This window comes from Microcebus murinus, unplaced genomic scaffold (genome assembly GCF_040939455.1).
Source record: "Microcebus murinus isolate Inina unplaced genomic scaffold, M.murinus_Inina_mat1.0 scaf001_hap2_Mmur4.0, whole genome shotgun sequence".
In the NCBI taxonomy this organism is placed as follows: Eukaryota; Metazoa; Chordata; class Mammalia; order Primates; family Cheirogaleidae; genus Microcebus; species Microcebus murinus.
Genome location: NW_027438947.1, coordinates 714305 through 739160, shown reverse-complemented (window position 1 = coordinate 739160; position 24856 = coordinate 714305). Strand labels below are relative to the sequence as shown.

General features: G+C 39.3%; 1 protein-coding gene across 2 annotated transcripts in view; it reads right to left on the bottom strand.

Annotated features, from left to right (window-relative positions):
* VAMP7 (vesicle associated membrane protein 7) overlaps window positions 1–24856 on the bottom strand; it is a 68749-nt gene that overhangs the window by 23480 nt on the left and 20413 nt on the right. For both annotated transcript variants that reach the window (XM_012746956.2, XM_012746957.3), the window contains 2 exons: window positions 24715–24805; window positions 8260–8327 (listed from right to left, as the gene is read on the bottom strand). In XM_012746956.2, coding sequence (XP_012602410.2) covers window positions 8260–8327; window positions 24715–24805 — 159 coding nt within the window. The remainder of the gene's footprint in view (window positions 1–8259; window positions 8328–24714; window positions 24806–24856) is intronic.

The following is a 24856-nucleotide window of genomic DNA, read 5'->3' as shown; positions in this document are numbered from 1 at the left end:
GTGCCATACTGCCTCATTCTCCACTCCCCGATCCCTATCCTCGGCTGCTGAGAGAGACAATATAGCCACCAGCCAGAGGCACCTCCAGGGAACAGAACTTCCCCTTTTGGGTCCCTATAGCTGACTGAGGGGAACTCAGACGGTGAGCTCCCTACCCGACAGTCCTCCCAGGTGTTGCTGGCCTGGTGATCCCAGGAGAACAGGGCAGACCCTGAGGCTGAGAGACATAGACCCAGCTTGGGCTCCCCATGGGTGAATTTGGACTGGCACTCTTCCCTTGGTGGGGACAGAGACAGAACTCTGGGGCCCAGAGGTCAGACCTGCAGACCAGATGCCATGCACCCAGGTCTCGCATTGCCCGGGGCAAAGAAGGGATATACGTGAACAACTTACTAAGGTGTGTGTGCCTTCAGGGGCAGAGCAGCATCCTAGATGGCAACCCTCTTCCCAACGGTAAGCCATGTGCCCAGACCAGGCGGTGTTCGTGCTCAGGGAACCTCCTGGCCGGCATCACAGCCAGGGGAGACCCAGTGGCGTGAGGTCTGGCCTGCTGGCAGAGGCCCAGGAGTAGCCGCAGAGTTGGAGAGGGTGGAAAGAAGCGAGGCCCACTCCAGACTGCGGGTCTCAGACAGCCCCACCCCCACACGCAGACTTTCTGACTGAGCAGGGCCATTACAGCCTCTCCCTGACAGCTTTTCCCCAAAGCAGAGAACAGAACTTTGACCCCTGTTAACGGCATTTGTGGTGCCTGAGGGCAGGCTTACCCAAACCAGCTCCGCTCAGACTCACTCCCAGACCAGCCTTCACTAAGGGGGAGAAAAGGACACACCTGGATGTCTCAGGGCCCCACTGACCACGTGAGGCACTAGAGTGCCAGTCTAGAGGAAGAAGAACTGCTTATACGACACAAAAACAACAGCGTAGCCTGTTCGTCCAAGCGAGCACCACCTACTGACAGGGAGGACATTCTGTACACCATTTTCACAGAATCTACTGACACATCATACAAGGTGTGGTCGAATCTCACCCACAAACACCACCTACTGGCTCAGAGAATAAACAAGGTGTGTCAATACCCAAACTAAAACCTAAAGGAAAGAAGCAACAACTGATCGATATGGGAAGAAATCAGCAAAGGAACTCTGGAAACATGAAGAACCAAAGGAAACCACACCCCCAAAGAGGAACACCAGCCCCTTCGAAATAGACACCAACTAAAATCAGGCAATCAAAATGACAGAACAGGAATTTCGAAAGTGGATCATAAGAAAATTCAACGACCGGCAAGAACAACTGGATAAAAAACACACAAAAAGTGCAAAAAGACTCCAGAACCTGGAACAAAAATTCACTTAAGAAATTGATACAATGAAGAAAAGTTTAACCAAACTCCTGGAAATGAAGACTCAAGTAAGGGAACTACAAAATACAGTGGAAAGCCTAAAGAACAGGGTAGATCAAACAGAAGAAAGAATCTCAGAGATTGAAGATAACACCTTCCAATTAAATAAATCAGTCACAGAGATAGATCAGAGAAACAAGAGAAAAGAGCAAAGCCTACAAGAGATGTGGGATTATGTGAATAAGCCTAATGTGAGGGTCATAGGGTTACCAGAAGGGGAAGAAAACAACACTCAAGGGTTGGACAAGCTATTTGAAGATATAAAAGAGGAAAATTTCCCAGGCCTTGCTCAAAATCTCGATATACAAGTTCAAGAAGCTCAGAGGACCCCTGGGAGATTCAATGCAAACAGGAAGACATCACGACATGCAGTCATCAGACTGAACAAAATATCAAATAAAGAGGCCCTTCTAAGAGCTGTAAGATGAAAGAAGCAAGTAACATACAAAGGAAAGCCAATCCGAATAACGCCAGACTTTTCTACTGAGACTTTAAAAGCAAGGAGAAAATGGGGCACCATTATCACTCTTCTGTAACAGAACAATGCCCAGCCTAGAATCTTATACCCTGCAAAACTAAGTTCTGCATATGAAGGAGAAATCAAGACATTCTCAAATAAGCAAAGATTGAGGGAATTCACCAAGACAAGACCAGCCCTTCAAGAAGTAATCAAAACAGTGTTACTCACAGATCAGAACAATAAACACTCACGAATGTAAATCTATTTAAAGCTAAAGATCAAAGCCCAGATACCACAATGGTTCAAGAGAGAAAACAAAGCAACAAAGTTCAACCCAACATAATGAACAGAAATCTGCCCCACCTATCAGGTATCTCCATAAATGTCAATGGCTTGAACTCCCCACTCAAGAGACATAGGCTGGCTGAATGGATAAAAAAACAAAAGCCAAGTATCTGCTGCCTTCAGGAAATACATCTAACCTGCAAGGATGCATATAGACTAAAGGCAAAGGGGTGGAAAACAATATTTCAATCAAATGGAAACTAAAAGAAAGCTGGTGTGGCAGTGCTGATTAGAGATAACTTAGTTTTTAAATCAACAAAAGTAATAAAAGACAAAGAAAGTCACTATATAATGGTGAAGGGTACAGTTCAACAAGAAGACATAACAATTCTAAACATAAACGCACCCAAACTTGGTGTACCCAGATTCATAAAGCAAACTCTACTTGATCTATACAAATGGATAAACAACAACACCATTGTAGTTGGAGACTTTTAACAGCACACTGACAGCACAGGACAGATCCTACAAACAGAAAATCAACAAAGAAATAATGGACTTAAACAGAACTCTAGAATAAATGGGCCTGACTGACATTTACAGGAAATTCTACCCCAAAACCACTAAATATACATTCTTCTCATCAGCTAACCTCTAAGATTGACCATAACCTAGGACACAAAGCACGTATCAAGCAATTTAAAAAAATAGAAATTATACTGTGTTTCTTTTCAGACCACAATGGAAAAAATGTAGAAATCAATCCTAACAGGAGTTCTCATTTCTACACAAAGCCATGGAAACTAAACAACTTTCTGGTGAATGATCACTTCGTAAACGAGGAAATGAAGATGGAAATCAAAAGATTATTTGAACTAAATGACAAAGGTAACACAAGTTAGCAAAACCTGTGGGACACATCTAAAGCAGTCCTCAGAGGAAAGTTTATTTCCATAAATGCCTATATCCAAAGGTTGAAAAGATCACAAAGAGACAACCTAATGAATCATCTCAAAGAGCTGGAAAAAGAACAGACCAACCCCAAACCTAGCAGATGAAGTGAAATCATTAAGATCAAATCAGAACTAAATGAAATTGACAACAGGGAAACTATATGGAAGATTAATTAAACAAAAAGTTGATTCTTTGAAAAAATAAACAAAATTGACACACCATTGGCTAGAATAATGAAAAGCACAAAAGAAAAATCTCTAATAAGCTCCTTCAGGAACAATAAAGCAGAAATTACAACAGATGCCACGGAGATACAAGATATAATATATGAATACTACAAAAACTTCTATGCACACAAACTGGAAAATGTAGAGGAAATGGACAATTTCTTAGAAACACACAGCCTCCCTAGGCTCAACCAGGAAGAAATAGAATTCCTGAACAGACCAATATCAAGTACTAAAATTTAAACAGCAATAAAATACCTTCCTAAAAAGTCCTGGACCAGATGGTTTCACACCTGAATTTTACTACACCTACAAAGAAGAACTTGTGCCTATCCTGCAGAAATTATTCCACAACATCGAGAAGGATGGAACCACTCAAACACATTTTATGAAGCGAACTTAACCCTGAAACCAAAAGCAGGAAAGGATGCAAAAAAAAAAAAGAAAACTACAGATTAACATCCCTTATGAATATAGATGCAAAAATTCTCAACAAAATCCTAGCCAATCGAATCCAGGTGCTTGTCAAGGAAATAATTCATCACAACCAAGTGGGCTTCATCCTAGGGATGCAGGGATGGTTCAACATACACAAATCTATAAATGTAATTCACCATATAAACAGAAGCAAAAACAAAGACCATATGATCCTCTCAATAGACGCAGAGAAAGCATTTTACAAAATTCAACACCCTTTTATGATAAGAACACTCAACAAAATAGGGATAGACAGGGCTTACCTAAAAATGATACAAGCCATATATGACAAACCCACAGCCAATATCATACTGAATGGGGAAAAATTGAAAGCATTCCCACTTACAACTGGAATAAGACAAGGTTGCCCACTATCTCCACTTCTGTTCAACATAGTGCTAGAAGTCCTCGTTACAGCAATCAGACAAGAGAGTGGAATTAAGGGCGTCCAAATAGGAGCAGAAGAGATCAAACTCTCACTCTTTGCTGATGACATGATATTATACCTAGAAACCCCAAGGATTCAACCATGAGACTCCTTGATCTGATAAATGAATTTGGTAAAGTTTCATTGTGGTTTTGATTTGCATTTCTCTAATAATTAGAGATGCTGAGCATTTTTTATATGTTTGCTGGCCATTATTTTGTCTTCTTTTGAAAAGTTTCTGTTCATTACCTTTGCCCATTTATTAATGGAGTTGTTTGATTTTTTCTTGTTGATTTTTTTATGTTCTCGATAGATTATTGTTATCAGCCTTTATCGGATATGTAGACAGCAAATATTTCCTCCCATTCTTTGGGCTGTCTGTTTGCTTTAATGATAGTTTCCTTGGCTGTGCAAAAGCTTTTTAATTTGATCAGATCCCATTTGTTATTTCTGTTGTGGTGCTTGCTTTGGGGTTCTTCTTCAAAAATTCTTTTCCTAAGCTGATGTCTCAAAAGGGTCTTCCCAACATCATCTTCTAGAATTCTTGACGTTTCATGCCTTAGGTTTAAGGCTGCTATCCATCTTGAATTGAGTTTTGTGAGAGATGGGGATCCAGTTTCATTCATGTGCATGTAGCTTATCCAGTTTTCCCACCAACATTTATGGAAAAGAGATTCATTTCTGCAGGATGTATTTTTTTCTGCTTTGCCAAAGATTAGATTACCATATGTGGATGGTTTCATCTTTGGATTCTCAGACCTGTTCCAAAGGTCTATGTCTCTGTTCTTGTGCCAGTGCCATGCTGTTTTAGTTATTATAGCCTTGTAGTACAACTTGAATTATGGTAGACTGATACCTCCCAGCTTGTTCCTTTTACTTAAGATTGCTTTGGCTATATGAGGTCTTCCCTGGTTCCATAAAAAGTGTAGAATTATTTTTTCTAGATCTGTAAAGAATGATGATGGTATTTTGATAGGGATTGCATTAATTCTGTAGATCTCTTTAGATAGTATGGATTTTTTAATGATATTGATTCTACCAATCAATGAATATGGTAGATTTTTCCATCTGTTTTACATCTTCTACAATTTCTTTTCTTAGTGTTTTGTAGTTCTCCCTGTATATGTCTCTCACATCTTTTTATTTTAAAGAGATTTATTCTGAGCCAAATTTGAGGACCATGACCTGGGTCCACACCCAAGAATCCTTGAGCAAATGGACTCTAGTGAAAATCTTTTTTAAAAAAGAAGTGAAATAAAAGCATACAACAGCTGACAAAATTCATTTCCAGCAGAACTGTACTACAAGAAATGTTAAAAGAAATCCTATAGGCACAAAGTAAATGACACCAGATGGGAACTTGGATCTACACAAAAGAATAAAGAGCACCAAAATGGTAACTACGTGAGTAAACATAAAAGACTTTCCTTATTTAAACTTCTTTAAAATCAACTATTTAAACAAAAGCAATAACAATGTATTGTGAGGTTTATAATATATGCATAAATAAAAGTATGACAACAATAGCATAAAGGGCAGGAAGGAAAAATAGAAATATACTACTGTAAGGTTCTTGCACTATTCATGAAGTGGAATAATAATACCACTTGAAGGTAGACTGTAATAAGTTCAAAACCTATCCTGTAAACTCTAAAGTAATCAGAAAGTAACAAAACAAAGAGCTATAGCTAATAAACTGAGAAAGGAGGTACAGTGGAATAAGAAAAAGTACTGAATTCAATGGAAGGCAGAAAAAGAGGTAGAAGGGAACAAAGAATAGATGGAATGAATAGGAAACAAAAAGCAAGATGGTAGATTTTAAATATTCCCGCAAAGAAAACTCCAGGCCTCATCTGCTTCACTGGTAAATTCTTCTAAACATTTAAGGAATACAGAGCAATGACAGTAGCTAAACTCAGAGGATAGAAAGGTAACAATCCCCAACTTGTTTGGTGAAGCCAACATATCCCTGATATCAAAACCTAAAAAGAAATATAAATTACAGACCAAAATTCCTTTTGAACATAGATGCAAAATTCCACATCAATAGCAAATCCAACAAAGTGTTACATAAAAAGGATAATACACCACAACCTTGTAGGAATGCAAAATTGGTGTAACATCAAAAAATCAATGTAATTTACCATATTAACTGAATAAAGGAAAAAAAAAACCCAAATAATCATGTCTATATACGGAGAAAAGGCATTTGATAAAATCATAACTAACACTCTCAAATGAGGAATTGACGGGATGTTTTGGTTTTCTTCACGGTTCTATCCTTCCTCTAATTACCACTTTGATGTTTTGATGAAAAACACTATTTATAAACTGCTACAAAATCAGGGGCAATATATGTAACCCTAACAATATTTGTACCCCCATAATATGATAAAATAAAAGTAAAAAAAAAAGAAAAAAAATAAACATTTGTTGGATCAAAAAAAAAATCCAGTAGTAGTCTGTACATCCTCCTAAGACCTGCTATTAATAGATGTCCCTGTAAAATTCACAATAACAAGAAACATTTAACACATTGACTGCCACACTAGAATTTTTTTTTCCTTAAGGCACAGTGTTTTATTATGAAAATAGAATAAAAACTTTGAAAACAGAATAATCTTTTCTAATTTAATGAAAAATGTTATTTTTTTATTATTTTCAGTGCGTGAGTTATATCCAACTTGAAAAATAGTTCATGCGGCTCCCAAGGTGAAGAGATGTGAGTTACATACTTCATGCGCCCCTGGGCTCAAAACTAGCATGGGTTAAATACAACTCACAGGGCAGTTAATGGGTTAACTAGTTCTCATACTATGTATTAGATACTATGTTAGACTGTGTTACTGTGTTAGGCACTTTATATGCATTACTTGATTTACTTCTCAAAATGCTATGAAGTAGGTACATATCCATTTTACAGAAGATGATAACTGAGGAACAAAGAGGTTAAGTAACTTGCCTAAAGGTCACAAAACTAGGAAGTGGCAGAGGTGAAATTCAAATCCAGGCAGCTTGATTCTAGACCTCGTACTTTTTTTTTTTTTTTTTTGAGACAAAGTATCATTCTGTTGTCCGGGCTAGAGTGCTATGGCGTCAGTCTCGCTCAGAGCAACCTCAAGCTTCTGGGCTCTAGCAATACTTCTGCCTCAGCCTCCTGAGTAGCTGGGACTACTGGCATATGCCACCATGCCCTGCTGATTTTTTTTCTATATATTTTTAGTCGGCCAATTAATTTATTTTCTATTTTTAGTAGAGACGGGGTCTTGCCCTTGCTCAGGCTGGTTTCGATCTCCTGACCTTGAGTGATCCTCCCGCCTTGGCCTCCCAGAGTGCTAGGATTATAGGCGTGAGCCACTGCGCTCGGCCTAGAGCTCACAGTCTTAAACACTACAATATAGCTGCCAGTAACAATGAACATGACCAATCATTGATGTATTTCAAGGTATAAACTTCTATTCTGCATTTATAATTTGTGTAGACCCAAACTCTAACTGATCTCTGCTCTCCTTCTGTTCACCGTATATCTATCATCTTTCCTCAAAACCTTCATCTACTAACCACATGGAAAATGTGAAGACACGTAGAACTGTAGCATAAGTAGTTCACAGGGACACACTGTCTCCTTTAAGGCTTATTGGCCCTTCCGAATCCATGTCTCTTGCTTGATACAAGCAAAGATCAAGCTATCATTTTAAGTGAAAAAAATGAATCATCCAGTTTTCAGAATTCATACTGGGTTACAACTGGCTTGTAAATTGGTTTCATGTTTTACAAATTTGTACAGAGAACAGACTGGTACACACAGGCGATAGGCATCCATCCAAAGCTTTAGAAAATTGTTTCTCTATACTGATTATGTTTTTCAAATCAAAGCTACCTTAATGGCTATTAATGGATCATGGCTTTTTTCTATGCTTCATTGAATCACATAATAGAGATGAGAAAGGAAAAATAAAAACAAAACACATTCATCCATAGTTTCTCTACTTTACTTCTTGAAAAAATTATCATATTCCATACTTACTGAATCCACGAGATTTTCTGTTTTGTCTATCAATAATTCCAATCTTTCTCCCCGCTGAGCTACCAGATCTGAAAATATTGGAAAAACAGAAAAGATCAGATTTTATATTACATATCTGCTATTTTATCTTTTCTTAAATCTAAATCTGATTTTAATTATAGCTGGTATTCTTGATAGCTTATATGGACTACAGAAGTGCTTATGCCTTTAAGTAGTAACAGTTTTTAGTAGAGCTTATCAATTAAAGTAGGGATTGGCAGCTTTTTTTCTTTAAAAGGCCAGATATTAAATATTTTAGGCTTCATGGGCCACATGGTCTCTGTTGTAATTACTTAACTCTGTTTGACATAAACGATATGTAATGAATGGTGACAGCTGTGTTCTAATGAAACTTTAACTAGAAAGACAGCAGACCAGACTTAATCCAAGGGCCACGGTTTGCAAACCTCTGAATTAAGGGTATGATCTGAGAGTAAAAAAACATAGGACCCCTAAAATGAGTAAAAGACACTTGCAGAATTGCAGCTTGGAAAGCTCCTCAGACTCTCTCTCCAACAAAACCACCATGATTGCTGAAACTATAAAAACAAAACACAACAACCATTTTTTTTAAAAGTCTCTGGAAACTGTGCATGTCCTATCCTAAGGGCATACAGCAAATATAGAAACATTTATACAAGAAAATCAGGTAATTATCTATAAGAACTGTGAGAATCTATGGCATTTGAGTCATGACCTCTTCCCTCCCTCATCTCACTGAGATGAGAGCTCTACTCTTGGCAAGTACAGTCTGGGGGCTTCCTTTCCTCTCAGATCCCAGTCGAGGTCTATACTTTCTCTCCAGGAAGAGCAGGTCACTAGCATTTTTTATCCCACTCTGCCCCTAGCTCTGTATTGCAGAAGCTCTGTTCTAGGAAGCTATAGCTGATAGGTCTAGGGCTCCTTTCTTCCTCTTATCCCCCACTCATAGGACAGAAGCTCTACCTCAGGTGACAAACCAAGAAAACTGGGCCCTGACTGCCCTTGCCCTGACTTACTCATAGAGTAGAGTTTCCATGCTGGGAGAAGCAAGTCAAGAAGAACAAGGTTACCCCTCACTCCACTGGCAAAGCAAGGGTGTCACTCAAAGAGAAGCAGTTCACTGTCCTTGCCCATAGCTCCACAGCAGTGTCTCTGTTCCCAGGGGGAGAGATAGGCTTTAAGTACAGAGAGCTTTCTCTTGGGTAACAACTTTATTTGGAACAGAGTATGGAGAAATTGAAGCCTAAGGGTGCTATCAAAAACCATGGAGATTTTGAAGGTAAGCAAATAAGTCTGGTAGCTTCATAAGAACAACAAGCTAAACTGTAGGCCACCATAACCAAGGAAAGAGATAGCTAAGAATGGGTGTCCTGGGTCAGAGGAAGTCTCTAAGACTGCCCTTACAATGGAGCCTAAATCTAATTAGATGTGACTAGAGCAATTTATGTCTGGAGCACTATAAAAAGCAATAGAGCAAAAAGCCAGAAATTAGTGCAGACTAGTAGCTAGCTGAGATACCACAGGCAGACAAGCTAGAAGATAAACAGGAAAATAAAAAAAGAGACACTTAAAGACAGCTGTGTCATTCCAGAATGACTATGAGCATGCCCAAGGCTATTCCCTCTGAGGAGTGACATTAGAGGATATATAACGTTGGAGAAATAGATTTCAGTGAAAAATTCCAGCCCAGTCACTAAATAAATAAACAACACACCCAGGGGCATGGGACTCACTATCTAGAGTTGCTATAATACAGTATCTAAAATGTCCAATTTTCAACAAAAAATTGTAAGATATGAAAAGAAACAGGAAAGTGTGACCCAAAAACAGGAAAAAGAGTGGGGAATAGAAACTGACTTTGAGGGGTCCCAGCTATAAGACTTACCAAAAACTTCAAAGCAGTCATAATAAATATGTTCAGTGAACTAAAGGAAACCACCTTAAAGAAGTAAAGGAAGTTATGATGACAATGTCTCAGCAAACGGATCAATAAATGGATAGAAATTATATATAAAAAAAGAACCAAATGGAAACTCTGGAGCACAAAACCAGAAATGAAAAATTGACTGGAGGAGGCCAACAGCAGATTACAGCATGCAGAAGAAAGAATCAGCAAACTTGAAGACAAGTCAATTGAGAGTGTACATTCTGAAGAACAGGGAGAAAAAAAGGAATGAAGATAAATGACAGGGCCTCAGAGAAACATAGCACACCATAAGTGCACCAACACATGAATCTTAAAAAAGAACAAAGTTGGAAGATTAATATTTCCTGATTTAAAAACCTACTACAAAGCTACAGTGATCATGATAGTGTGGTACTAGCATAAAGATAAATGTAACAGAACTCAAAGTCTAGAAATAAAGTCATACATCTATGGATAACTAATTTTTGATAAGGGTACTAAGACCATTCAATGGAGAAAGAAAAGTCTTTTCAACAAATGGTTCTGGGACAACTGGATATACATATTCAAGAGAATTAAGTTAGATCTCTTCCTTATCCCGCATACAAACATTAACTTAAAATAGATCATAGGCCTAAAAGTAAGAGCTAAAACTATTAAACTCTTATAAAAGAACACAGGAGTAAATCTTCGCATTCTCAGCTTAGGCAATAGTTTCTTAGAAATGACATTCACAGAGGAGCCAAGATGGCCAGCAAGACACACACCTTGTTGGACCATCTGGGCAGAAGAGTAGATGGTTGGACTGAGGAGAGTGGAGAACAATTACTGCTCAGAAGTGAACCACAGGGACAGACACTAGTGGAGTCTGGGGACCCCACCAAGTGGTGCTATAAAGCTGAGAGACAGGTGGACAGAAAAGAAATCAGAGGCATGAACCAAATCCAGGGAAGCATGGAGCCCAATTAAAGGGTAAGGGGGCTCCCCTCCCCCACTGGATGCCTCAAGCCAGCACTGTCACACAGGGCTCTTATCCCACAGGGGAGTGCTATGAAGGACCAGAAAGCCAGCATCCCTGCATCTGGACGTCTCCTCCTCTGCACCTCCTCCATTATTCCTGGCATCCTAGAAAATAATTTTGGCTCAAACCAGCTTGAAGCTGTGGCCCCACCCTCCCCATAGCAACCCAGAAAGTGCTCTGTGCTGTGAAACTTATTACCCAGCAATGGGAGGTGGGGGATGGGTATTCCCAGCTGAACCCACCTCAGAGAGCATAGTCACCACAGCAGCAGCTGGGACAGATGGGGGTGAACTGGTGCCCACCACCCCTGACATGAGAGGGTGCAGGGAGACCACAGCTCCTCCGCCACTTTAGTGGCCACTAGAGTGCTCAGTGCTGAGAGTGCTGCTTTTCAGCTTCAAGGGCCCTTCCTTCCCATGCTGGTACTGGCAGAACAGCTACACTTTTCAATCTTCCTGCCCACAGGCATTTGATGCCTTCATCTACTGATGGCTCAGACAGGCCAGCTGAACCTGGTGCCTCCTGGTTGCAAAAGCAGGGTGGGGAGATGTAAAGGAAAGGTCACAGTTCCAGAATTGGGTGGCAAGAGAGAGACCTCATAGCCATATCCAACAGGAGGAGGACAGAGAAGCAGGAGGCTATGAGTGTACCCCATCTCCCACTCCCACTGGATAATTGCCATACTGGAGAAGGCTGTGGCATGGGGAATGAATTAGCATAGGCCCTGGTTCACATGAGAATTGAAGCAGCAGCCCCTCCCACCACTCACTTAAGTAGGAGTACAGCTTGATCCAAGGGACTCACGAGCCACCACTACTCCCCCAAGGGGAGTGTGCCCTACCAGGGCACACTCTGTGGATAGAAAGTCCTACCCCCTCTCATTGGGGTCTAGTGATGGAAAAGGGGTAAACAATTGGAGATCCCCCTACCTGCCAGCATCACACAGAGACACATGCCAGCAGGTCAGACACAGAATTGTGGGGTAGCCCGAGAGCTGGTATTGGGTGGGGAGGTAACTCATGTGGACCAATCAGAGGGGAAAGTGCTGTGGAGTTCCAGGCAACAAGTGGAGAGGGAGCACGTCACACCCCACAGAGAAACCATTAGTAGACAGGGATGGAAAAAGCCTGGCTAGGGGCCTCAGCAATCATATGATTAGGCCCCTCCTATCAGGAGCAGCTATCCAGAGATGGTCCTGAATTCCAAATCAGTGGCTCCCCCTAGCAGCTGGATAAGCAACCTGTGAGCTCCCTAGAGGCTCAGCAAAGCCCCTCACTCATTCTCTCACATCCCTGCTGTGCTCTATCTTGCTCTTCTCCCTACCTCAGGGGGAATAGGGTCCAAGAACTCTTGGGAGCTACAAGGTCCCTCCTAAACCGCTTGGCATTTGTGTACCCCACCTGGGGAAAAAGGCCTACCACGAGAACAAAAGATTTCCTCAGCAACTGGCTCCTCGATGCAAACTACAATCAGTGACAGTGGGAAAACCCCATAGCTAAACATAATGCCTTCCATCTCAAGCTATTAGGGAGTGGCAGATTCGTACACACGAGAATAATCCACCAGCTAAGAAATTAAGCTGGGGGACAAAACTCACCAGACTCCATTGGGAAGAGGTGAAGAAAACAGGTCAGAGTTACCCCAAGAGGTTCATCAAATCTACAAAACCACCCCAAAGGCAACTCAGGATCAGCATTCCTCTCCCTGGCACAGTCAGGGATCAATCTTTGGGGACTTGGAGACAGGGCCGTAAACAGCCCCTAGCACACCCAGCTCTCAACCAAGAAGCCAGATGAGAAGGAAGAAGTGAAACAACTCTGGAAATATGAAAAATCATAGCAAACAGACACCCCAAAAAGAAATCAATAGCTCCTGATCAATGGATATCAACCCAAACAAAATGGTTAAAATGACAGATGAAGAGTTCTGACTACAGATTAAAAGAAAGCTCATTGAAATACAAGAGAAAATAGAAATCCAACACAAAGAATCCACAAAAACAATGCAGGAAATGAATAAAAATCTCTCTAAAGAAATCAAAGTATCAAATGAAAACCAAACAGAAATTCTGAAAATGAAAAATGCATTCAAGGAGTTACAAAACACAGTTGGCAAGCCTTAAGAATAGGCTAGATCATGCAGAAAAAAAGAATCTCAGAGCTTGAACATAACACATATGAGCTGAACAAATCAGTCGAAGAGTGGAACACAGAAACAAGGAGCATGAACAAAGCACACCAGAAATGTAGAATTATGTAAAGAGGCCAAATAGAGAATCATATGCATCCCTGAAGGCAAAGAAGAAAATACACAAGGGTTGGAAAACATATTTGAGGCAACAACTGAGGAAAATTTCCCTGGCCTAGCTAGAAATCTAGATCTCCAGGTACAAAAAGGACACAGGACTCCTGGGGGATGGTGAAAAGGCAACCACCATGTCACATAGTCATTAGGCTGGTCAAAGTAAACACAAAAGAGGCACTCCTACCAGTAGTAAGGTGAAAGCAGCAGGTAACCTACAAAAGAAAACCTATCAGACTAACTACAGACTTTTCAACTGAAACCTTACAAGCCAGAAGGAACTGGGGACCCATCCTCAATCTTCTAAAACAGAATAATGGCCAGCCTAAAATTTGGTATCCTGCAAAACAAAGCTTCTTAAATGTGGGAGAAATAAGACTACCAGATAAGCAATCACTGAGGGAATTTGCAAAGACTAGACCTGCCCTACAGGAAATAGAGCTACATTATACACTGATCAGTCCAATAGACACCCACCAGTGTAAAATCACCCAAAAGCCAAAGTCCAGAGCCCAAATACCACAAAGGTTCAAGGGACAAAACAAAGCAATAAGGGTTTACCCATCAGGATGAAGAGAAATCCACGCCACATATAAATTCTCTCAATAAATGAACTCCCCACTAAAGAGACATAGGCTGGCTAAATAGATAAAAAAAATACAAACCAAGTATCTACTGTTCCCAGGAAATGCATCTAACCCACAAGGACTCATTCAGACTCAAAGTAAAGGGATGGGAAACAATATTCCATGCAAATGGAAACCAAAAGAAATCTGATGTAACTATTCTCATATCAGATAATATAGATGTTAAATCAACAAAAGTAAAGAAAGACAAAGGCAGTCACTATATGATGGTAAAGGGAACAATTCAACAAGAAGATTTAACAATCCTAAACATTTATGCACCCAACACAGGAGTGCCCAGATACATAAAGCACATCTTGCTTGATCTAAACAAAATAATAAACAGCAACTCCATAATAGCCAGAGACTTCAACACCCCACTGACAGAACTGGACTGATCTTCTGAACAGAAAATAAACAATGGAATTAAATAGGACTGAAGAACAAATAGGCCTAAAAGACATTCACAGAACATTCTACCTACCAAAACAGTAAATATACATTCTTATATTCAGCTCATAGAACTATCCCTAAAACTGATCACATTCTAGGCCACAAAACAGATCTCAACAAATTTAAAAAAAAATAGAAATTATGAAAAGACAGAAAAATGGTAGAGTACAGGTGACCTCCTGGGTCTCTGCTCCCAGAGAAAGAGGTGAAGAACTTGGTCTGCTACGCACAAGTGGATCACTCCCCCACGAGAATAGCATTATGAAACTGCAGAGAAATAGCGTGGGACATACAACACAGTGGGAAAAAAGGTGAATGAGAGATAGGATCATGAAGTCTGGAGAGTGCTAGATAAACAATAGAGAATAGACTGTTGGATGGGTGCGCCAGACTGGCCAGCAAGTGCAGTGGGATCTGACCCACGGGAGAACATCCTGCTTCCCCAGTGACCTCCACATCCATTCAGACAGGGACCTGCCTGCAGTTAGTGCAAAATCGCTGCAGAATCATGGGGCTCTGTGGAGAGGAGACAATAGCAGGAATCACCTTGAACTCCCCAGAGCTCTGTGCTAGAACTGCACTGGGCTGGGGAGGGACTGGTTTGAGCTACCCCTCGAGGGGTTAGGAGACAGTCATCTTCTCCCTGTTGGTCAGCAGGACCAGAACAACGGAGGCGAACACTGAAAAGGGGGATGTACCTTGGAAACCACTGTGGAGAATTAGGCTACCTCAGGGTGGGTCAGAAAGAGCAAGACATCCTGCTAGACAGGCTTGAGATTGTGGGAGGGCAACACACAAGAGACAACAGGCATCCTGTTGACTCAGCTCCCCAATCAGGCATCCAACAACTCCTGAACAGCTGCCCCCAGCACTAGCACTCTGCGGGTGGGTGGCTACCATTTTGGGGGTCCACAACCCATATGCTGTGGTACACTATGGTTTTGGACAGCTTCCTTCCCCCTGCCCAGGGATTCCCGTGACAGACTCAGCCCTTCCACGATCTATTATCAGCTAGCCAGACCAGTTTTGATGGGTGAATTTTGAGTGCTTCCCCAGTCGTGGGAGGCAACCACCTGTGAGATTCCCAGAGCTGGGCAGCTGGGCAGTCTCTGACATCACACGTCACCTAGTGCAGTGACTTTCACAACAAAAGTGTTAGCCTCCACCCCTGGAGGTAGGGAAAGGCAAAAAAAGCCACTTTCCCTGTGCAACTGGTGTGAATCTGTGTGGCCTTGGCACAGATCAATAGTTAACAGCCCAATGATTCAGCCTGTCAGACCAGCTTAGGTCATCCAGTAGGATCATAACTCTGGGGCCTGATCTCTGCCTCTAAGTGGCTGCCAACAGTGGGGCTCATAGTCAGGGAAGGAAAATCCCAGCCAGAGGCCACAGCATGTGCTACAAGTAACCCCTACCATTGGGAGCAGGCTCCCAAGCTTGGTGGAAGAACCCTGACTAACATATCAGTAGCCCCCCCCCCCCAGCAACAGATCAAGCAACCATAGAAACATACACATCCAGGCTGGAAGGCAGTAGCTGTGATCTGCCTTGCTCCTACTACCACTTTAAGGGGGAATAGGGTCCAATCCAAGTAACCCTTGGGTGTGGCAAGAGCCTTCCTAAAGATCAAGGCATTAGTATTCCTCACCCAGAGACCAGAAACCAACACAGAGGCATCAGATTACCTCTGGCTTCTCCACATAATCTACAACCAATGACAGAGAGGATAACCCCATAGCTCAACACAGTGCCATCCATCTTGATCTATTAGAAGGCAGTAGAGATATACACACAGGTGTGATTCACCGCATGAGAGCTTAAGCTGAGGAACCAAACTCACTAATCTCCACTGACAAGAGGTGAAGACAACAGGTCAGAGATAACCCAACTTGCCAAAATATCTCTAAGGCAATATGAGACCAGGGCGCCTCCTCCCACCACTGCTAAGGGGGCTTGAAGTTAAGGGCACAAACGAATCCTAACACTCCCAGTTCTCGATCAATTACTCTGATGAGAAAGAACCATAGAAAGAACACAAGGAATATGAAAGAGCAGAGAGAAAAGTCACCCCCAAAAGAAATCATAAGACCCTCAAAATGGGCTTTTAAATGAAATGATTAAATTGATGGAGGAAGAATTCTGAATATGGATTGTAAAGAAACTCAATGGAATTGAAGAGAACTTAGAAACCCAATACAAAGAAACCATGAGAACAATACAGGAAATGAATGAAAAATTCTCCAAAGAAATTGAAATATTATGAAAAAGCCAAACAAAAATTGTGGAAATTAAGGAGACATTCAAGGAACTTCAAAACACAGTGGAAAGCCTTAAAAATAGAATGGATCATGCAGAGGAGAGAATATCAGAACTTGAAGATAATGCCTATGTGCTAAGCAAATCAGATGAAGAAAAAGAAAAGAGAAACAAGAGAAAAGAGCAGAACATATAAGAAATGTTGGCTTATGTAAAGAAACCAAATACAAGAATTATAGGCATCCTGGAGAGAGAAAAGGAAAATACACAAGGGCTAGAAAATCTATCTCTTGGAATACTAGAGGAAAATATACCTGGCCTGGCCAGAAACCTACATATCCAGATACAAGCAGCACACAGAACTCCTGGGAGACTCTACATGAAGAGGTAAACACCACATCACATAATTATCAGATTGGCCAAAGTAGACACAAAAGTGGAAATCTATCTCACAGTAAGACAAAAACAAAAGATAAACTACCTAGGAAAACCTATAAGACTAACTGCAGACTTCTCAAATGAAACCCTACAAGCCAGAAGAGACTGGGGACTCATCCTCCATCTTTATAAACAGAACAATGGCCAACCTGGAATTCGTTGCCTGGCAAAACCAAGCTTCATCTATGAGGGAGAAATAAAGACTGCCCCAGACAAGCAATCACTGATGGAATTTGCGAAGACCAGACCTGCTGTGCAGGAAGTACTCAGAACTGCATTATACACTGAACAGCACGATAGATGCCCACCAAATTAAAAACACTCAAGATTTAAAGTCCAGAACCTGGATTCTACAATGGCTCAAGAAGTAAAACAAAACAATAAGAACTTGCCCAATAATATGAACAGAAATCTACCCCAAATATCAATCCTCTCAATAAATGTGAATGGCTTGAATTGTACTTTGAAAAGACATAGACTGGTTGAGTGGATAAAAAATTATAAGCTAAGTATCTGCTGTCTCCAGGAAACACATCTAACCCACAAAGACTCTTTCAGACTCAAGGTCAATGATTAAAAAACAAACTTTCAGGCAAATGGAAATGAGAGCTGGGGTAGCAATTCTGATTTCAGACAGCATAAAATTTAAAATAGCAAAAGTAAAGAAAGACAAAGATTTTAAAATAACAAAAGTAAAGAAAGACAAAGATGGTCACTGTATAATTGTGAAAGGAAAAATCCAACAAGGAGACTTAATAATTCTTAATATCTATGTACCCAACACAGGAGCACCCAGATATACAAAGCAAACCCTGTATGAACTAAATAGCATGATAAATAGTAATGCCATAGTAGCTGAGGATTTCAACACCCCACTTTCTGAAATGGACAGATCCTCCAAACAAAAAGTAAGCAAATAAATAATGGACTTAAACAGAGCTCTAGATCAAATGGGTCTAACAAAAACCTACATACAGAACATTCTACCTAAATAAAGCTGAATATACATTCTTCTCATGAGCTCCTAGAACTTCCTCCAAAATCTACATCCTAGGCCACAACAAATGTTAAAAAAATAGAAATTGTGCCATGTATCTTCATAGACCATAGTGGTATAAAACTGGAGATCAATTCAAACAGAAATGCACACTGCTCCACAAAGTCATAGAAATTAAACAATCTATTGCTGAATGACTGATGGGTGAAGGAAGAGATTCAGATGGAGATCAAAAAATTCAAAGAATTAAATGAAAATGTGTACACAAGCTATCAAAACCTGTGGGAATAGCAAAAGCATTCCTGAGAGGAAAACTAATACCATTAAATGCTCATATCCAAAAGACAGAAAGCTCAAAATCAATGAACTAATTAACTGTCTGAAGGAAAAGGCAAAGCAAACTAATTCTAAACCTAGCAGAAGAAAGGACATGAGTAAGATTAGAGCAGAACAAAATGAAACTGAGAACAAAAGGACTATACAGAAGATCAATATAATCAAAACCTGTTTTTTCAAAAGATAAACAAATTTGATAGCCCTCTTGCTAGATTGACAAGAACTAGAAAGGAAAGGACTTTAATAAACTCAGTCAGAAATGAAAAAGGAGAGGTCACTACAGACACCAAGGAAACACAAAACATTATCTTTGAATACTATAAAAATCTATATGCCCCAAAGCTACGAAATGTGGAGGAAATGGACAAAATATTGGAAATACACAACCTACTTAAGCTAAATCAGGAGGAAATAGAACTCCTGAACAGACCAATATCAAGTGCAGAAATAGGAGCAGCAATAAAAAAATCTTCAAAAAAAAAAGTCCCCAGACCAGATGGGTGTGATGCCCACCATCTGGGGAATGGACATGCTTGAAGCTCTGCTGGGGGTGGGGGGAGGCAACATATATAACCTAAACATTTGTACTCCCAAAATATGCTGAAATAAAAAAAAAGAAAAATATCTTCCAACAAAAAATTCCCAGACCAGGCAGTTTCACACCTGAATTTTACCAAACCTACAAAGAACAGTTCCTATACTGAAGAAATTCTTCCATAACATTGAGAAGGAAGGACTCCTCCACAACTCATCTTATGAAGCCAATATCACCTGATACCAAAGCCAGGAAAGGACACACACACACACACAAAATAAAACTAAACACCAATATCCCTTATGACTATAGATGCAAAAATTCTCAATCAGATTTTAGCAAACTGAATTCAACCGCACATCAAAAAAATAATTCACCATAACAAGTGGGCTTCATCCCAGAGATGGAAGGATAGTTCAACATATGCAAATCTATAAATGTGATTCACCACATAAATAGAAGCAAAACCAAAGACCATATGACCCTCTCAATTGACGCAGAAAAAGCATTTGAAAAATTCAGGACCCTTTTATAAGAACTCTTAACAAAATAGGCATACATAGAAGATACCTCAAAATTATTAGAGCCATATATGACAAACCCACAGCCAATATCATACTGAGCAGGGAAAAATTGAAAGCATTCCCACTTAAAACGGGAACCAGACAAGGTTGCCGTCTATCACCACTTCTAGTCAACATAGTGCTGGAAGTCCTAGTGAGTAATCAGACAAGAGAAGGAAGTCAAGGGCATCCAAATGGGGAAAGAACAAGTCAAACTATTGCTCTTTGCTGATGATATGATCTTTTATCTAGAAAATCCCAAAAATTCAACCAAGAGACTTCTCAAATTGATAAATGAATTCAGCAAAGTCTCAAGCTACAAAATCAATGCACACAAAGCTGTAGCTTACATATATGCCAATAACAGTCAAGCTGAGAATAAAATCAAAGACTCAATACCTTTCACAATAGCAACAAAGAAAATAAAATACCTAGGAGTGTATTTAACTAAGGAGGTATAAGCCTCTACAGAGGGAACTATGAAACACTGAGGAAAGAAACTGCAGAGAATGTTAACAGATGGAAAAGCATATCATGCTAATGGGTTGGCACAATCAACACTTAAAATGTCTATATTACCCAAAGTGCCATTGTTATTTTCTGCAGACCTTGATAGCTCTACACTTTGTATGGTACCAGAAAAGACTCCAAATAGCTGATGCAATCTTATGTAATAAGGACAAATGGGGAGGCATTACTTTACCAGACTTCAAGCTATACTACGAGGTTATAGTAACCAAAATAGCATGGTACTGGCACAAAAACAGAGACATATTAATAGATCTATGGATCAGAACAGAAAACCCAGATATGAATCCATCCTCATATTGTCATATGATCTTTGAAAAAGCAGATGAAAACACACACTGGGGAGAAGAATCCCTATTCAATAAATGGTGATGGGAAAATTGGATAGCCACACGTAGAAGACTGAAACAGGATCCGTACCTCTCATATTCACAAAAATTAATTCACAATGGATAACAGACTTAAAGCTAAGGCATGAAACTTTAAGAATTCTAGAAGAAAATATTGGAAAAACTCTTACAGATATTGACCTAGGCGAAGAATTTATGAAGAAGTCCCCAAAAGTAATCACAGCAACAACAAAAATAAATAAATAAATAAATGGGACCTGATCAAATTAAAAACCTTCTGCACAGCCAAGGACACAATGATTAGAGCAAACAGATAACCTACAAAATGGGAGAAAATATCTGCATGCTACACACTCAATAAAGGGCTGATAACCAGAATCTACAAAGAACTCAAGCAAATCAAGAAAAAAAAATCAATCAACCCCATTAAAAAGGGGGAAGAGAAACTCAAAGAGAAATTTTCAAAAGATAAACTAATGGCCAAGAAACACGTGAAAAAATGCTCACCGTCTCCAATCATCAAGGATATGCAAATCAAAACCACAATGAGATCACCTAACTCCAGCGAGAATGGCTTTTATCAAGAAGTCCCAAAACAACAGATGCTGGTGAGAATGTGGAGAGAAAGAAATACTTATACACTGTTGGTGGGACTGCAAAGTAGTACAAACTCTATGAAAATAGTATGGAGATACCTCAAAGAACAATAAGTAGAACTATCATTTGATCCAGCAATGCCACTACTAGGTATCTACCCAAAGGAAAAAAAAAGACAATCTATAAAAAAGCCACTTGCAATTGAATATTTATAGCAGCACAATTCTACAATCACAAACATGTGGAATCAACCCAAATGCCCATTAATATATGACTGGATTAATAAAATGTGGTATATGTATACCACAGAGCACTACTCAGCCACAAAAAAAATGGTGATCTAGTATCTTTTGTAACAACCTGGATGGAACTGGAGGCCATTCTTCAAACTGAAGTATCACAAGAATGGAAAAACAAACACCATATGCACTCAATACTAAATTGGAACTAATCAATCAACACTATGTGCACATATGGAAGTAAAACTCAAGGGAAATCAAGTAGGTAGGAGATGGGAGTGGAGTGGACAGTATGAGTAAATTCACACTTCATGGGTACAATGCACATTAACTGGGTAAAGTAGACACTTACACCTTTGACTCAAACTGTACAGAAGCAAATTATGTAACCAAAAGGTGTGTACTGTAAAATTCTTTTTTTTTTCTTTTTTTGTGAGACAGAGTCTCACTCTGTTGCCTGAGCCAGAGTGTGTGGCTTCAGCCTAGCTCAGAACCACCTCAAACTCCTGGACTCGAGCAATCCTACTGCCTCAGCCTCCTGAGTTGCTGGGACGACAGGCATGCACCACCATGCCCAGCTAATCTAATATATATATATTTGTGTGTGTGTGTGTGTGTATAGTTGTTCTGTATAGTTGTCCAGATAATTTCTTTCGATTTTTTTTCAATAGAGACAGGATCTCGCTCTTGCTCAGGCTGGTCTCGAACTCCTGAGCTCAAATGATCCACCTCCCTCAGCCTCCCAGAGTGCTAGGATTACAGGTGTGAGCCACCACATCCGGCCATACCCCTGTAAAATTCTTAAATTAAAAAAAAATGACATTCAAAGCACAAGAAACTAAAGAGAAAAATATATTGGCATTCATAAAAATTAAAAATTTTTGTATTTCAAAGGGTACCATCAAGAAAGTGAAAAAACAATCTACAGAATGGAATACTTGCAAATCATGTATCTGTTAAGGGTCTAGTATCCAGAATTTATAAAGCAGCATGCATTATATAAAAGGCCACGTGTTATATGGTTTCATTTACACAAAATATCCAGAATAGGCAAATTTAGAGAGAGAGAAAGGAGACTGACCATTGCTTAGGTCTCAGGGTTAAAGGGAAATGAGGAGTGACTACACGTAGGTACAGGGTTTCCTGTTGGGGGTGATGAAAATATTCTAAAATTCACTGCAGTAGTGGTTATACAATTGTGTGAATATAGTAAAAACCACTGATTATATAACTTAAATGGATGAATTTTGTGGTATGAATTATATTTTCATTAAGCTGTTAAAAATCAAAGGGAAATAGTTGGAAATGTTTTTGCTACATGTTAACTTTGCTGTTTCTGTTTTCTCTAAAAACAAATAAGTCACTTTAAAGGAGTCAATTAAAAAGTTGATTTTTCTAGGAACTTTATGCATCTGCAATAAATAATATTATAGAAGTTGGCTGCTTCTGTTTTCAGGCAAAATAAATACATTTGGTAAGAAAAAAAGAGTAAGAAGAAGTATTAGTAGTTTTATCAATAGATTCTCTAATTTCTATCTAGATGTATAAATAAAACTAAAATCAATCAAAGGAAGTCACTTTAAATAGCCAAGAGACATACATATCAAGAACTACAAAAATGTTTCTCCATTTTGATTATTAATCCCATTCCTGAGAATCTCAATAAGAAAAACATAATAGGCACAAAAACATAACAGTACTGTTACTGTAAGACAAACCTCTAAATCAGTGCTACTTAAAGAGTATTTGCAATTGGTTCAACCAAGTTTCTAAGCATACTGTTCAGTCCAACTGATAATATTTTCATAGCAAGAAGTTCTCAATGAAGGGAGCATAGCATTGATTTGCATTCCTCAGCAAGCTCCTTATCTGGTTGCAAAACAAGACTCTGAGTAACACTGGTCTAAAGAACTTATGTGCCCATGCTGTGAGCTAGGCTGTAGGTAACCTATGATATATTAATTCAATGAAATACTATATGAGCATAAAAAGGACTAATAATAGCTATCAATTATTCAGCTCTTACTATGTGCCAGGCACTGTAGAAAGCTTTTATATACATTACTTCTTTTAAACTGGTACGCTTAAGTTCTGTTATCATCTTCCTTTTGCAGATTAGAAAATAAAGCTCAGAGAGGTTAGAGGATTGCTGAAGGGCTAAAGAGCAGGTGGGAAGTGAAATCAAGACTCACATTCAGACACACAGAAATCCAAATCTTGATCACTTTATTACACTACCTCTACAAAACTGAATATAAATATGATTATAATTATGTATGTATACATGTATTAATAGATAAAAATTTAAAGGAAAGAAAATGGAAAAGAATCTTTGGGATGGTGAGATTAAATTTTTTAAAAAGTCTTCTCATGATTTGTAACTATTCTAAGAATAAATGTAAAAATAATTCAAATAGTAAACCTCAGATTATAAATAAATTGACATTTATGAAATTTAACAATTCCTTATAAAGCAATTATGTAACCATTTGCATTCAATTTTGTAAAGGTTATTACCCTCAGAAGATGCATTTAAAAGAGTGGTTGTCAAACTTGAGTATACATTAGAATCCTCTGGAGGGCTTGTGAAAACACAGATTGTTGGGTCCCACTCCCAGAGTTTCTGATTTAGCATGTCTACAGTGGGGCCTGAAAACTTGTACTTCTAACAGGTTCCCAGGTGATGCTGATGCTGCTAGTCCAGGGGCATCATGACAACCAGAGCTTGTAAAAACTAGCATCATCCTAAATCTAAATATCACTACATAAACCAATTAGAAATAAACTTACTGCAATTTTTTGGATTATTTTAATGTGCTAAATGGTTTTGATAAAATGAAAATAGGCCATTAGATGGAAATTATAACATAGTTTATTCCTTTGAAAGATACAACAGTTTTTTCTTCCAATCCTTTCTTTCAATCAAGAGCCATAAACTTTCTGAGGAAGTCAAATAGTTGTAAGTATCTACTGATAATATCAGTTATCTGGGTATATCCAGCCCAAACTGACCAAACTATTCTATACTGCTGAACTATCACAAGGTTTCTGGAACTTAGTCTTGCTAAGCAAACTAACAAATTTAGAATAAAGAATAGTCACAAATACTAAGAAGAAACCATTCATACAAGCAGACAGTATCATGGTTAAGCAACGTCCATATCTCAGCTGACAATTTCCAATAGTAAGAATAAGGAAGTGCTATTTCAGCCTCTCTACAATTTGACCTCCATCAAGTATCTGCTATCATTTTTGCCCACGTGCATGAAACTATGCCATGAAACATACCTATGTTTCTGACCATGATTCCTTTCAGTTCATCCACTTGGGCTTGAGTCTCCATCACTTTGTCTAGGCCCTTATTCTCAGAGTGATGCTTCTATAAGAAAACAAGTTTTAACTTATGGTACCCAGACATTATTTACAATAG